The sequence below is a fragment of the Amblyomma mixtum genome, chromosome 3 (genome assembly GCF_055824585.1).
Source record: "Amblyomma mixtum isolate Tamu chromosome 3, ASM5582458v1, whole genome shotgun sequence".
Classification (NCBI taxonomy): Eukaryota; Metazoa; Arthropoda; class Arachnida; order Ixodida; family Ixodidae; genus Amblyomma; species Amblyomma mixtum.
Genome location: NC_143014.1, coordinates 116,483,728 through 116,500,504, shown reverse-complemented (window position 1 = coordinate 116,500,504; position 16,777 = coordinate 116,483,728). Strand labels below are relative to the sequence as shown.

The window sequence follows — 16,777 nt, the reverse complement described above, 5'->3', positions numbered from 1 at the left end:
TCCATGTACGTCGACGCCAACCACTCCAACTGGGACCAAGTTCTTCCCTTCGTCACCTACGCATATAACACTGTGACACAAACCACCGCTGGATTCTCTCCCTTCTTTCTTCTGTACGGCCGCGAGCCCCCCTGCACAATGGATACTCTTCTTCGCTACCAACCCGACATTTCCGAGTCCACGCCACTGTCCGACGCTGCCAGGTACGCCGAAGAATGCCGCCAGCTTGCTCGCTCGTTTACCACGCAGACCCAGTGGCAGCAAAAACATGACCGCGACACTTCCGCGGCCTCTACCTCCTACCCTGCCGACTCCCTTGTGTGGCTCTGGGTGCCTCCCACAACTCCCGGACTTTCGCGGAAACTGCTGCATCGGTATCATGGTCCCTACCGGGTTCTCAAGCAAACATCTCCGGTCAATTATATTGTTGAGCCTGTTGCACCCGCTGCGGACTTGCGTCGCCGTGGCCGCGAAACCGTCCACGTCGACCGACTGAAGCCGCACTACGACCCCTCTGTTCTTCCTTCCCCTTAACTCTTTCGCTACCGCGCCATAGGCCATCGTTCGCATATGATCGATTCAAATCGCCCGCGCAAAAAAGCTAATTTTGGAGCGTCGTGGACATGCTACGCCATCTAGTTAGCGAGCACAACAACTGCTCTTTCGATTGCAGTCTTGGTTTCAGTGTTTTGACATGAGGGGGCGCCGTGAAAAATAAAACTTTGAATGGCCGCAGCAGCGTCAGCCGGAGAAAATGGCATCCGCGTCGCGGCGCGCTCCTCGAAAGCGAAAGCTGACACCGAGCACGTCGGCCGGTTTCGGTTTCGTTTTTTGCGATGAAAGCAGAGGTTATTAGTCGGGCAACAATGTACAAACGTCGGATTTCGGTTTCGACAGCGAGACTTCGCCTCGGGAGCCTGGAACGTCAGCGCGTACTTGCATATAAGTTCTGTTTTCGTTCGCTGTGTGTTTTCTGCAGTGCATACGGTTTGTGATTGATGACAGTGGTTTATTTTAGTGCTTCAGGGTCTTGATAACGTATGGCGAAGACAGTTTGCCAAATGCTCAAGGTCGCGTCGCGTTTTTCAACCAAGACGACAGCTAGGTGTCCATATCGGCACATCGCTGCGGAGCGGCGCTCGGAGATTCGCTCGACTTCTCGACTTTTTTTTGATGCTCTTTACGGCGGAAATGATGAAGACCGTGTGCGGAAACACTAATAAGTATGCATGGATGAAGATTTTCAGCAAATTCGGCGTGACGGCTCATGGGAAGACATGAATATGTTGGATATTCTGATGTTCATTGGAATCATCATATACATTGGAATTGTTGACCTGCCACGACTGTATCTCTACTGAAATACCAGAATAAGCTATTCTGGCCCTCTGCCATCAAAAATCATTTCTCAAAATTGGTTTTTCCCTTTTTTTGTTTTTTTTTTTTTTTGCACGTGACGGACCCGGATAATTCTGTGGCGGCAGCTTCTATTGGCAAGACTTGGAAAGTGTCCTGGCTTTTGAACCACATCGATAAAACTTATTTCATCCATCCTGATGTTTTAGAGCTTGCCTAAAATGCCAAATTTTATCAGCTGGCTTTCAGGGAGCAGCTCATTCAAGAAATCTTCGGGTATGATGAGGGAAAAGAAGTCCACGCCCCCAATCCTCCCATAGAATCCATTCAACACCAACCGAAAGGAATGAAAAAAAGAAGAAACTGCAAGCTCGGCTATCAGAGAACAAGGGAGGAACAAAGATAAAACCTTATGTGAAGCACTTGTCAGTCTACCTCTGCTTCACATTTTCACCCCTGATTGCTCTTCACAGTGGCACCACAGTCATGACCCCTGACTTGACAAGCCATGGAAAGTGCAGTAAATTTTTCTCATAGCTGAAACTGTGAATAATGACAGCTATAAACATGTGCAACAGTTTGTATATTCCAGTTTTCCTCTAATCAAGTTCGGGCTCAGTGCAGCCGGTAATTTTTGTTTTTGCTATATACTTTTTTTGTGTTTTTAGCGAATTTCACAAATAAATGTTCATTTACTTTTGCACAAACAACTCTTCTGTTTGTATCATTCAGAAGTGTAACTAATAAGCTACAATTTCATGCATTGCAATGTGTGCTGGCTGTATTAGTTCTTGTGAAAAAAAAATTTATTTCAGTACACTCCAAATTATGCATTTTTCCGCGGTAGCGAAAGAGTTAAGACGCCAGGATGGCTCCTTTTCACCGGGGGGAAACTGTAGTGTGCTAACTGCGACTGGTTCCGCTACCGCCATGCGCCGACACTGCGCTGCGCCTGACGACGACGAAGTTATGCGCCGACACTACGCTGCACCTGATGACGACGAAGTTGCCCCGCTCTCTTGGTGCTGGCTACGCCCGTCTACGCTGCCAGATCCTGCACGGCGGTTCGGTCTCTTGAGGACGCCTAATAAACGCACCCCTATGTTACGCGGCGGCCAGCCGAAGAATGAGACGTGGTGAACCATGGCTATGAGATGATTTAATGGCCGCTGGCCTAGCGCAGGCGCTCCGTACCGCGCCACTGCTAGCTTCGTCTTCGTCACAATATAAAAACTACTGAAGAGATATGAGTGAAAATTTGTATTCATTTAGTGCACTTTCCAGTAAGCATGCTAAATTTTGCCCCCTCTGCACCAAAAAATTAAAAATTTCACCTCTGAAACCTATGTCCCCCGTTAAGATACATGTTGTAAACAAGTTGGCAATGTGTCATTCCATTCAGCCTCTGTGTGAACTAGAACTGCTATCACTACATGGAAGCTTCACCACTCTGTACCATGCCTGGGTGCTTCTGGTCTTCTCTCAGTGTACTTTGTGTTTGCACCAGAAAAGGAGAAACAAACATTTCTACAATGCTTACATGTTGTACAGGAGCAAGAACTGGGTGCACCCATGCTAGCAGTATTTTTGTATCATGCCACCAGTGCTTCAACTGAAGGAAGGCTTTTATCAGATCTCAGTTTCTTTTTACTCTTGAAAAAATGGAGACAGAACTTTGAGGCGGAAAGGTTGACTGGAGGAAATATGGCCCCTGCCTGCTACTCTTCACTAAGGGAAAGGGAGGAGAGAAGTAGAGTGCAGGTGGAAGGTGACGTCATAAGACAACGAGTTACTTAGAGTATTCTGGATGATGCACATGTCTGCGCACACCAGCTTGCACATGACTCTCACGCTTAACCAAAAGCTTAAATCCAGTAGGACCTTGTTGGTATATTTTTTGTTTATACAATTTCCCGACTCATATGCTCAAAATCATGAGCAGTAAAATGTCTCATAGAGTTGCACTGTTTTTCTTCTGGTTCATATGTTCCTGGATGATTTGACTTCCCCGATATGTAGGTTCATAATTTTGCTAAATCCCTAGTACCGTTGTAAAACTTATTACACTACAAAATTTACCGCAATGCCCAAGCTGTATGCAGTTTCACCACTAATGAGCCAGTGTTTCTAAGTCTTCACGATAAAGCAATGCCCAAGCTGTATGCAGTTTCACCACTAACGAGCCAGCGTTTCTAAGTCTTCACGATAAAGATGCACAATACTGTGCTGAATGCAACGGCTGCGATGACATGTCTGGAGAATGCGATTTTGATTAAAGTGCCGTTATTATGATCCAGCTTAGCTTCAGCATATTCATTTCCTGCGTTTGCAAGCAAAAATGCCATTTAACTTGTCGCATGGTTTTCGTTTCATGTATGGTGTTATGAGTTGTAATGCTGGTCTTTAATCGCAAAATATTTGCCACTTTTTATGATTCTGTTGACTGATATAACAAACAGCATTTTGTATGCTAACAAATTCTGTTGTTATAGAAAAGGATTTGGGCACGAGGTTAAAGTGGTAGCTTGTGGTGGTAGTAGTAGTAGTAGTAGTAGTAGTGGTAGTCGTTGAATAAAAATAATAAAAAGTAAGAAAAAGATGGGTGGCAGCTGCAGTACTTGCTACCTTAAGCACCTGAGCTGTGGCTGGTGGAAATAAAAGAGACAGGGGAGGAGATAAGAGAGGTGAAACACAGATTAGACCGAGGATACGGGGAGAGCTGTATAGTCTAATTATACATCCACATAGAACTCATACAAAAAGAAAAAGTAAAAAGGTAACTCCACTTGCACATGGGTGTCCAGCACAGTTCAGCAAAGTATGCAGGCGGCCACTGCGACTGTACACATACATGCACCTACATACACTGTGTATATACACATACATTCACTGTTCATCACCACAAGTGTTTATCATTCACCCATCTACAAAAACATATTCTCTGTTGCCACATGTAGATGTGACATGTGGCAGAGCTTGCTGTCTGGCCAGGCTGAGACTTCAGTGTGTGGATGTGGCTGTGCAGGTACCTCGTGGGTCGGCGGCTAGTCAACTATGAGCACCGGAGGCCTGCATCGAGCTTTGCAACCACATCCCAGCTGACAGCCTCCTCTTAGGACCTGCCAGCCCTTGTGTACATAATTGGCGCACGAACTGGACTTGCCTGATGTGATGGTGCGGGCCTGCCCAAGCTGTATGAATCCTGGCTTCTTGGCGCTATCAAAAGCTGCTCTGTCTGTCAGAACTGCATTTCTCGCGTTGTATAGTCAGTGTCGTCAGGGTTATGCCAACAGCACCGGCTAAACCTGTGAATGAAGGTTGCTTGACGAGCTGCAGTGACAAGCAAACATGAAGGCATGTAAGGTTTGCCCCAGCCTGTTTGTGGTTATAGTGTCTTTTTACTGCAAAAGGTCAGCACATGGCTGGCCTTGCTGAATATGACGAAACATCAGCAACCCGAGTCCAAACGAAATGACCAACAGTGGTAGGAGTAGAGTTGCCAGCTGTACTGCCAATCGTGATAATAACCCGGAAAGTACCAGCTCTGTGAGTACCCTCTGAGCACTGCTGGTTCAGGCCACATTGCTGGGAGAAGTGCTTGCCACATTGGTATTGTACAGTAGATGTGAGGAAAAATGAGTTTGGCATGATGTGTGCATTGTTTGCATTGTTCTGGCAGATACGATGCAGTATGAGGTGGCAGCATTTCTCAGATGTGGAGTCTGTAGGAGGGCTGGAAGTTTCATTCAAGCTACTGTATGTTCTCCATGAGGACAGAAATCAGTGGGAGACGTTAAGAGGTGCTGCTTTTATTTTCCTCAGCTGCCTGCAACTGTCGCGGGGGCAGTGTGAGGGTGTTTAGTTTTTAACATCCTGGTAAAATGCGTAAGCAATCTGTGTGGCGATTTTGCAGCTCTGGCATATACTTCAAAAGAACTGCATGTAATCTCTGAGTGATGTGTGATAAGGCACTTGCAGGGTGTTTTTAATTTTTATTTTTGGCGTGGGGTCAAGTTTGCACTTTTTGGCTGTTGTAGCTACCTTTTCCCATTGGTGTTAAAAGTTTCACTATAAGCGTGGTACAAGGATGGGGGCCTGCTTTGGGATGAACACAGCTGCATATCCTGTGTGTAGGGCTTTGTGGCCACCCTGTACCTTTTGTTGTAGAACACACATTCCAAGTACTAATGCGAATTTTGTACAGGTTAAAAGCTTGTTTGCTCAGGAGTTAGTGAGACTTGCAGTTTTATTGCTAATTTTGAAATAGATTTGTATTCTGTTTCTTGATCTGTTTCAGAATTACACAGTTGGAAGTTCAGTACTGTTTCCTTTGTATAGGCTGCATAGGCATCGTGGTTACAAGTGCACAGTGTATATTATGTTGCGAAAACACTGGTGAAATTTTGTGTCAGAGGTCAGACATAAAATTGCACTCTTGTCTTCAAGGTGTATAAAGGAAAGTTGTGTACGTTTTAGTTGGGTTATGAAAACCTTCATGTCTTGTGACAGGCTTGAAAACATTGTACCTTGAATGGTAAGGGCTTGTTTACCCATGTGTGGAGAAACATCTCTTTCGTTGTTCTAAAGTCATAGAGGTGGTGACGTTGTTCAGGCGGCATATTTAGGTCAATAAAAGCTGAAATGTGAAATTATTTTCTAAAATAAAACTTTGTCGTCACTCATTGTTCACGGTTCCTGCATGTTTGCTATTTTCATGTGAGCAGTTACATGAAGTTAGAAATCAAATTGCAAGTATTTAATAATATTAAAATGCTTTACAATGTTAGTATTGTCTAGTGTACTGGTATATAGATGTACACCCTTTTCCGAAAGTATGCAGGTCACTGTGGGCATAACCAGGGTATCGAACTGGAATTTTTTAGGGTTCGATTCGGGTTCAAGTTCTGTTCCGGGTTCGGCTCCTGATCGACATTCTGTTATGGTTCAAACGGGTTTGGACAGGATCGAACCGGTTTAAATGGGTTCAGAACCCAAAAAAAAATAATTCTGAATGTAAATGGCGTTCTATCAACTCTGTTATGTGGTTTACTTCTCTCTGTGACATTGCTATATAAAGTAAAATAGGGAAAATATGTTTATATTGGTGCTTTCACTTTACCCACTTTAGTTTATTGTTCGCGGCAAAAAGGTAAGAGTTTAAGGCAAGAGTTGCAGCATCAAGTGAACTGAAATTTTATCTGAATCGGCTATTCATACATTAGAATCTGTCTGATGAGGTACATAAGTTGAAAAGCTGGTAGATTTTGCCTCTACAAAAACCTCCAGCTTAGTAGTTTTGGAGACCCCGTTGTGCAAGTAATAGGTCTCCCCTGAAGCTTGTGTCAGTCTGGAATTTCTTCCACTCAGAGTTGCGACCACCTCATGTGCCCTCTACGCTACCACACACTATTGAGAAAGGAAGCTGTTCTGTATTGGCACTTATGTATAGAGAGAGAAACCTTTTTGTCGCACCAAAACTGACTTGCCTGTAAGAACCCCTGCCACACCTCCTACGTGTATCTTTTCACTCTGTGCCACATGGTATGAGAATATGCGAGACTTCCTCAACCACCCATCACCCACCCAACTAGGGCCTCGTGGGAACGCTGGCTCTCTCAAACAACCAAGAGCTTACCAAACATATTTTATTTAAATCACCTGTTCAACATCGCTTTTGTAAATAGTGTTATATATCTCAAGCCTCTTTAGCTGAGTATCTCCAAGAACACTGCTAATCCTGGCTTCTCGCTCGTACAGTGCAAAATTAAGACCTTGGTCTATGCTGATGATATTGCCCTTTTTTGTTCTGATAAAGAGTATGATAAAAAGAAAGTGGGCTTGGTTGGTTTGGGAGCACTTCATTTCTGCATTGACACAAATTTGCAATATCTTTGTTGCGAAGTTGCACTGCGACGCTCTTGCAAGCGCTGCATTGTGCCAGGACAAGGTTACTTGCGCTTGATAGAATTTTTTCGACTTTTCTAAGAGCGCTATCAAAGGAAGCCTGTGCATCGACAGAATATTTTGCTCCATAATTGAGTCTGGTGAATCTTTCATGCACTTTGTCCACCTACTTTCTAAAGTAACAGCGCAAAAACACAGACGAGACTCGTAGATCGAGAACACACAACGAGCGCTAACTTTCAGCAAGTTCATTTCAAGGCATGCATTGCTTTATACACTGTTGCGAAAAAATGAGACACAGACACGTGACTTCTGTCACACATATCATCACTTCCATGAGAATCATCGTACATCCAACAGCTCCAGTTGAAAGTACAGATGGTTTGCTGATACAATCATCTCCAAGCTTTGCTATCTCGGCTCCCTCAACTGTCTCGCGAACCAGCTGCTCGGCGTGTTTATTGATCACTTTACATTGTGCATTCTCAGCCAAGCAAGTTTTGGATGGGCAATCTCTCACATGTATTCCAATATGCCTGCGTGCTTGATCGACGTCAATTTTATGTTCTTTCAGTCTTTCATTAGTGGATCTGCCGGTCTGTCCTCTGTACTTTTTTCCACATTTCAACGGCAGGGAATAAACAACGCCTTCCGCACATTCAACAAAGCGAGTCTAACGAAAGACTGAAAGAACATGAAATTAACGTCAATCAAGTACGCAGGCATATTGGAATACTACATTTGAGAGATTGCCCATCCAAAATTTGCAGGGCTGAGTATGCACAATGTAAAGTGATCAATAAACACGCCGAGCAGCTGGTTCGCGAGATAGTTGAGGCAACCGAGATAGCAAAGCTTGGAGATGATTGTATCAGCAAACCATCTGTGCTTTTGACAAAAAAGAACTGGAGCTGTTGGATGTACGATGATTCTCGTGGAAGTGATAATACTTGTGGCAGAAGTCACGTGTCTGTGTCTCGTTTTTTCGGAACAGTGTATAAAGCAATGCATGCCTCGAAATAAACTTGTTGAAAGTCGGCGCTCGTTGTGTGTTCTCGTTTTATGTGTCCCATCTGTGTTTTTGCGCTGTTACTTGAAGATGAATAACCAACAAGCCCAAGCTGCTGTTCTGGTCCACCAACTTGTTTCAAGGTTTTTATTTTCCGAAACCACAAACCATCCTTTCCTGGCAGCTGCGCTTAATAGGCTACTAAGTGCTCATCTTTCTTTTCTGCTCGTAATCGTGAAGTAATTTTGTTTTGACACATTCGGTTTCCTCACTCTTCGCTTTTCGTTAGAATACCTGTACAGCCTCTCCAGGAAGGCAGATGAGAAGGGATCTGTTTGGTCATTACTTCCTCTATCCATATATCAGCAGCTATGCTGCCGATGTGTTTGTGTGTGTGCATGCACGTGCATGTGTGTGTGTGTGCACGTGTGCCGGTCACCGCAAATGCCTATTTTACACTTCAAAGGTAGACCTTACGTGGTAAGACGTGTCTTCTTATCAAGGGGACATCTGTGCCTTGGTCAGTGAATTGCTGCCTGTGTGAGCAACATGAAACTAGGTGGTTGGTTCGAAACCCATCACCGGACACCCAATGGTAACAGTGGGTACAAGCTACCCCTGGTCCGGCGCCCCGCTTCCTCAGGGGTGTGCGCATAGAGGAGGCTCCGCAAACCCCGCTGCACCCCTTCGGGGGCAAACACAGTTTTGAACACTCAGCTTGGAAAGGTGGATCGTGTTTCACTGTGAAGTGGAGAGTTCAAGCTCGTACCCTCTAACCAGTGTGTCTCAAATGACGTACAGCCAGCCAAATATTTAGATAGCATGCGCGACGGCCGCTTTTTCTGTGCTTCTGCAAACGATGAAGCAAACTTGTGGAAAGCTTAATATTAAACACCGGCTTAGTGATTCTGTGCTTAGATTTGATGTTTTCACAAGTTGCTCCGTGATAAGCTGCAGGAGCACTGAAAACACAGCCCCCAGCACGCCAGGTTCAACTGTTACTGCTGTAAGCGAACCTTCAGTGCTTCAAAGAGAAAACTTCAAAGTATCACTGTGGTCTTGGGCAGGTCTGGTTTTTGTGGCCGCATGACTTTGCGAGAAAAAAAAAAGGCCACAATTGGGATTCTACCGAACGAGGCGGATTTAGGATTCCTTGACACGAAATGAATCACTGGCACGTCAACGCAAAGGTTTGGTCGAAGACCCTTTTTTCACCCAGAAAAGCTGAGCACCAGGCCAGAGGAAATCTTGTACCCTCTAAAAACTGGTGTGTCCTCGGCAGCACTGGGGATCGAACCAAGCACCTCCCGAATGCGAGGTGGATCCTTTACCACAAGGCCGCTTCTTTGGTGATTAAACTATTTTGTTGTGTCGTTATTCTGTGTTCTTTTCGGACATATTTCTGCAGACCCCTAAAAAGGACACTGAGATCACGTTTTCACTAAAAGGTTTGCCTGTGATGAAAGACTTCGGAATTCCGTGTGAACTTTTCGTGTTAATAGAACTGTTTAGCGTGTGGAAAAGCCACATGATGTATAAACTCATAGACGCGTTCAACGAGGTGACTGTTCAGAGAACAGTGCATTTTAGTGCAGGAGGTATATGCTGTGAAAGTGCAGCCTCCTTTGGTTGCCCTTTCTTGACATGTATTCTTTCCGGAATTTTGATGGGGTGAAATAAGGAGTGACTGTGGCGTGAGGACGTAAGATGAGATCACTGTATTCGACGCGGTCAAGTACGGCACAAGGAGGGTCAGGAAGGTTCCTAATGTTCCTTACAGCCACAATACACAGACGCTTCGGAGATAGCCGAGTAGCCTACGGCATCGGTGAACGAAGCTTCTCTGTTGCACCGCCATTGGTACGAATCCCACTCACAGTCAGAGTATGCTGGTTTTTAGAGCGAGAGGCCTACTCTTCGGGTTGAAACTTCTGATTTAGATGTGAATGAGACAGTTGAAGTTTATTTCCTTACAAAGGACGAGCCAGGACAAAAACCGGGGCAACAGCTGGACAAAAGGTCCCGGCTCCTTTAAATAACTGACAGCACAGGAAGAATAGGACACTTGCATAGTATTACTTGATATTACAAAATAAGGACAACAATGGTTATGCAGCATTTCATAAATTTACATACTATGATACCTATGGAAAAGTAATATATAAACAAAGCAAATTGCATTTGTTACTCCTGAAAATGTAAATGAGCAACTTATAGCCTACATGTGCACATAGACATATATATAATCTGTGAAGTGAGCGAAAGAAATAATAATAACTGAATGAAGAAGAAAACGGCGCAAGCAATGAATCCAAAAATGTAATACAGAAGACTTAAAGACAAAAGTTTTCCCAGCAGTAATTCCAAATTATGAATTTCGGTTTAGAGGTTATATCAAAATTGTCCTGGCTTAATCTGTTTAGCAGAACTGGGAGGTTATGACATAAGGATTGATCCATACAGTAAGCTCTTGGTGTTGGGGTAAATCAAACTTCTCTGTGTCTTGTGTCCCGGCAGCTGCTGTTTCCTTTAAGGTGTGCAAACAAAAGGAAGGGATGATCGGAGTGCTTGAAATGAGATTTATAACATAACAGAAGCCTGTAAGTATATAACGCAAATATTGGAAGAATATCAAACTTCGTAAATATATTTCTGGTGGGAGAAGTGAATGGTACATTTGCAATGCATCGAACAGCTTTTTTCTGAAGTAAATGTAGTTTACGAAGATTTGTTATGCCCATTGTGCCCCAAACTATAGTACAATATTGAAAATGAGAAAGGATTATTCCGTTATAAAGCATTATTTTTACTCTTACTGGAAGGATGTGTCTAAACCATGCAAGTATACCGACAGCTGAAGTGACCTTTGAACGAATGTACTCTACGTGAGTATTCCACGTTAAATTGTCAGAAAAGGTAACTCCCAATGTTTTTACAAACTCAATGAGCTCCATAGGTTGATTATTGAATACGACTTCAATAGGTCTTGATATATTTTACCCCTTAGGGCGGTACAATACAATTTTTGTCTTGTCTGGATTTATTTGCAAATTTGCTTCTGCCCATAAACGAAGTTGAATAAGAGCATTCTTTGTTTTTCGACGTCTGCTTCTGAAGAACCTGTGATAAAAAGATGTGTCATCAGCATACGACACAATATGAGGGCTACTTGAGCTGTAGAAGATATCATTTATGTAAATTAAAAATAATAATTGTCCAAGTATGCTTCCTTGGGGCACTCCGAATGTAATAGAGAAGAAGTTGCCTTATTTACGTCTATGTACTAAGCTCTGTTTGACAAATAGGATTCTATTAAAGTTAGCTCAACGCCACGGACCCCATACCTGTTTAATTTAAAAAGCAGAATATTAAGATGAATGAGATCAAAAGCCTTGGTGAAATCAATATATTTTAAATGCCCACGGTGAGTTTATTTTCTCTGAATGCCTTTATTATGATTTCTTTCTGTGTTACAAGTGCCGTTTCAGTAGACCTATGCTCCCTAAAGCCATGCTGAAAATCGAGGAATAAGTTGTGTTCAAAATATGAGGTCAGTCGAATATTTATTATTTTCGCAATGCCCTTAGAAAGTACAGGCAATATGGAAATTGGTCGATAGTTAGTGAATAATTTTTTTATCTCCATTCTTAAATATTGAAATTAGCCGCGCAGTCTGCATTTCCTTAGGGAAAACCTCAATGGATAAGATCAGGTTGTGAATATAGGTAATAACGGCACAAAATGTCAAGAACTTATTTTACGGGCAAAATCTGCATACCGTTCGAGTTCTGTGACTTGCTATTCTTGATATTATTTATACAAGCGAAGACTTCAACTTGATCAGTTGGGGCTAAAAAGAGGGACTGCACGCTGTCAGTTCCTTGTACATATCGAGCTTAGTTTCGGCAGATGTTCCCATTGTGTTCACTGTGTTTAGTCTGCTCAATACAGAAGCAGCTAAAAGCATCTGGCAATGAAGCACCGGATAGCAGTTTACCCTTATGTGTAAGGACATCAAGGGTTGAAGCATGACTGGCAGGATGCAACAATAAGTTCAGACTGCACCAAACTATATCCGGACGTTGAGCATGTTCATCACGGAACATGTTCATTAAGCAAGCATCTTTAGCCTGCTTGAATTTGGACGTGAGTTTATTTTGATAGGCCTTAAACTTTGGAAGTGTTGTTAAATCGTTCGTTTCCGTGAATTTGGCAAATAACGCATTTTTATGCTTAATCATATTCAGTAACTCTCGTGTTAACCAGGGTTTTCTCGCTTTTTTCAGCTTCTTTATTTGTACTACTGGAAAGTGTACATGGTAGATCTCTTTGAATATGCTGATAAATTGCGAATAAGCGGTGTTACTATCACTCAGTTCATAGACAGCATCCCATGTTTGCTCTTGAATTGCGCTGCGGAAGGACTCAAGGCGAGAAGGATTAATCAGTTGGCTATAAGTAAGTGGCAATGTATTCCATTTGATTGAAAATGGCTTATCTACAAATAAAAATATTCCCAAATGATCACTAATGCCAGTATAAATAGTGTCAGCGAGTATTGTGTCAGTCTTAACATTCGTAATAAATACATCTAATAGAGTAGAGCTTTGTTCTGTGATGCTTGTTGGATGAGTGATTGCATTGGATGGTCCATATGCAGCAAGAGCTCATTCTGGTTAGGCGTAGGCGCAGGCATGTTCACATTCAGATCTCCCCCCAAAAAGATGTTCACTTTCTGTTCGTTCCGTAACATTCAAAAAGCTCCTCTAAGAAGCTTAAAAAATGACTAAAGATGCCAGATGGCGGCCGGTAGATAACCCAAATAAATTATCAGAATGGGGCAAAGTGAGCACTTCAAAATCAGGTGTGACTGCACAGAATTGGTCTGTCACAGACAACATTATCTTTTGCTAGAATAGAGGCACCACCACCTCTCTTGTCCTGACGATTGCGATAGAAACACAGATAACCCAGCGAGTGAAATAAAACCGATTCATGTTTATTATCACCGTGAATGATCCTCCGAGAATGTCTAGCATAGCATTCATTTCGCTTTCTTTATTTCTTAAGGAGCGAACGTTCTGGTGAAAGAAAGAAAAGGCTGGTTTTTTCGTGATAGCCAAGTTATGAATTTCATGCGGTATAAAACCCATGCTGACGGCTCGCAAGCTGTACAGATAAGTTTAAGCACTCTACGCTAGCTTGGACGGGTCATCTTCGCGGGTAATGGGAATGACTGGTGAGGTGAGGTGTCAGATTTTCGAGCAAAAATTTTTCCATTCCGGACCCAGGCGTATTTCCATCCTTGGGCTTTTTTCGCAGCATTTGCAGCGCCAAGGAGGCGTTTCATTGCTGGGCACAGGTGTTCATTCACAAAAATTTGGTTGTCCGGTTCCAGCCCTAAGTCATTTGCCGTAAGCCTCAATTTTTTTTTGCTTTGTCAGTCGCTGGTCGCCTTGATCGATCACATCCGTTCCAACTGAACACGTTTATTGAAGGCATTTCTCGGATACATGATCTCCATCACATGACGGTCGAGAGATAAAAAGAGCGCCTTGCTTCTGAAAGAGTGCCCCTAAATTTTTTTTTTTCCAGTGTAGAAAAAGTGCAGCTCTGCCCCTGTACGAACGCATTTCTTTTACGCGTAGTGTAGCACGAGAACTACACTTTTTACGCCGCTTTCTTTGGAGGTGCAGGCTAGCAGATGAAAAAAGAAAAAAGAAGGCGCGCGTTTCAATCGCACAACCCCATTTTATGACGCTAAATGCCGCGACCGGTTGCAGCGCAGCCTCGCAAGTCTGTGAAGTTCGTCCGCCTGGACGACGGCAGCATTATGGCGGTGCACCCACGCGTCAAAGACTTACCTTGCTTACCTTCTACGAAGATGAAATCGTTTACACGTCTGAAAGTGCGTATTTTAGTCTGTAGAACGGTACTTCGCGTTTAAGTAAGCCGCGTTCGTTTGGTTGGTATCGGCGCTTGGCGACGCACGTGGAAAATGTATTTTGCATACATAGTCATCTACGTATTTATGTCACTGATCCCCTAGTGGAGATCAGTGATTTATGTATGTTATACGAAGCTCCCTACGCTTACAGTGTCATCTTTCACGTCTGTGTATTCATACGGCAGCTTCTCAAAGCGGTTGTATTGTATCTTGGTTTTAGTTTCGGTTTCGACTTAATGGATTGACTATTCGCTTGTTTTTGTTTGTGTTCTTGTGGATCGGCTGTTTGTGTCACGTGTTTGTTATCTATAAATTCTTGTGCGCGTCAGATGAATTCTGTATTCGGTCACAGTTCGTGGGAAGTGATGGTTGTACAGCCGCCTAGGCCGATTCTACAGAGATAGATGAAATGCAGTTTGAGTACCTAACGTAATCGGACATCATCAACTTGTTTGAAGTGAAATCGGCCTTTTCGTAGTGTTAATCAAGCTTCTGACATGTTTTGCCATTAGTAGTTGGCGAAATTTTTCTTGTACTGCTGATTTTAACATTTCTGCGTCGTTTCATCGTGGTTCAGGCCGCTCCTGAAGAAGTCGCTGGTCCTGGAGTGCCCGGCTGAAGTTGTGAGTTAATTTCATTCACTTTAATGTCATCGCATTTCGGTAGGGACATTACAAGTGACAGGAACTGTTTCGACGAGATTTTCGTGTATGACTTTGACGCCTGCGTAGATGCTTCGTATATGGTAGCAGCAAAAGCAAACAGCAAATAGGATTGTGTGATCAAGCTTTTGTCAAAGCGACGACAGAAAGTGTTTTCACTCCTCAGTGAGAGGTAAATTATCGCGTTTATTGCAAAATCAAAATAGCGTGTGGCGCTATTTGCTTGATTGCGCAGTTGAGACCTACTGCTTGCCCTCCATTGTGGCTTGAAGTTCGGGGAGGCTGGGCAGCCATATTGAAAGTTGTCTGGCTTGAAGGCCGGGCAGTCCAAGAACAATAGTTTTACAGTATTTGACTTCGAATAATATCAATTTTTGGAACTGGGCGAAAGCAATGGCACTGTCCACATCGTATTTTATTGGCGTGCGTTCGCCCGAACCCTTCTTCAACGACCTGCATGGTCGCCCACCGGTCATGGGCACAATGGTTTGAGACTTCTGCAACAGTACTTGAGTGCTTCTGGTGGAGCATCGGCACCATCTGAAAGTAAAAAAAAAAAAAAATCACTGTTGATTTACAACTTGGGAGATGAAGGCCGCAGAATCTACTTCGCCCGAATTGCGTCGCAGGTACAGGCAACTGCGTCATAGCTTTCCACGTCACAGCCTTCCACTGGTGATGCGATATATATAAGCAAACAGTTACTCTCATGGAGAGTGCGTTTGCAACTGAATGCCACTTGGTGATTGAAAGGCATCGATTTCAGAATCGCTGTCAGCAACCTGGCGAATTTTTCGCCGAGTAGCTGCTCTGAGAGGTTTGGTTAAAATTGAGGGGGCACTTTCACGATCTAAAGTGCGCGAGGCAAAGCCTTTCCACGCAACTTAGGCTGCACGGCCGTAGGCACACACGAGGCGGCTATGGGGCGGGCGACTTGGATTGGCTAGTCATGAATAATTAGTCATGACCCATGACTAACTAGTCATATTGGTTAATGACTTAGTAGTCATGGCTTATTGGTTGATGACAGTTTAATGAGTAGTTGGTAATGAATAATTAGTTGACTAACCAGTCATGATTGGTTAATGACTAACCAGTCATGATTGGTTAATGACTAACCAGTCATGATTGGTTAATGACTAACCAGTCATGATTGGTTAATGACTACCCAGTACTATTCATAACTAGTCATGACTGGTTAATACTAGTCATGACTATTCATGACTGGCTAATTACTAACTAGTTGTGACTAACCAGTCATGACTGGGTAATGACTAGTTAGTCAAGACTTGTGACTAGTAATGGCTTGTTGTGACTAGTAGTGGCTAGTTATGACTCACTTCTGATGTAACGGACGGACAGACAGTCATAGCTGTGAGTATAAGCACTTGAGGGCTTTTGCCTTAATATTTGCAGTTATCCTTCTCCAGAAGACATGTTGCACGATCGTTTCGTTCGTCCTCCCTACGTGTTACAGTACGCTTGTTATTGGAAGGCCCCCGACGTATCCTTTGCGACTGCATCCAAAATTGCTCTCTTGGATGTCCAGGAACTTGCAGTGCCCATGCAAGTAATTAGAAGAACAATGCCAACCTCGTCTGAATGCCCATCTTTCCCTGCACAATTTTATTGGACGCCAGGGTCCAAACTTCCTTTTTGGCTGTATGGCCTTTGACAACGACCCTCGGAGTTCCCTGCAATTTTTCCGTCAAGGAGAGGGGCGCCATCAGAATGACCTCAATACTCGAAACATTACATCCAATCTCCGCAACTTCCTCCACGATACAACATGCCTCCACCTTCACAAGTACATCAGTTTCATCAACCTGTATATTCACGGACCCTTAATCATCCATAACTGTCGTCGCTACCATTCCTAGTTTTTAGACACCTTTCACA

The 16,777-nt window shown here is 43.6% G+C and overlaps 2 protein-coding genes across 6 annotated transcripts in view; both read left to right on the top strand.

Moving 5' to 3' along the window:
- The window catches only part of LOC149351515 (E3 ubiquitin-protein ligase MARCHF6), an 89,535-nt gene extending 83,497 nt beyond the window's left edge, over positions 1–6,038 (top strand). For both annotated transcript variants that reach the window (XM_089580878.1, XM_089580877.1), the window contains one exon: positions 4,382–6,038. In XM_089580878.1, coding sequence (XP_089437004.1) covers positions 4,382–4,472 — 91 coding nt within the window. In that variant the 3' untranslated portion in view covers positions 4,473–6,038. The remainder of the gene's footprint in view (positions 1–4,381) is intronic.
- An 8,509-nt stretch (positions 6,039–14,547) lies between these two features.
- Positions 14,548–16,777, top strand: part of LOC149351514 (uncharacterized) — a 77,675-nt gene continuing 75,445 nt past the window's right edge. For all 4 annotated transcript variants that reach the window (XM_089580873.1, XM_089580869.1, XM_089580874.1 and 1 more), the window contains exon 1: positions 14,548–14,839. The gene's annotated coding sequence lies outside the window, so the exon portion shown is untranslated. The remainder of the gene's footprint in view (positions 14,840–16,777) is intronic.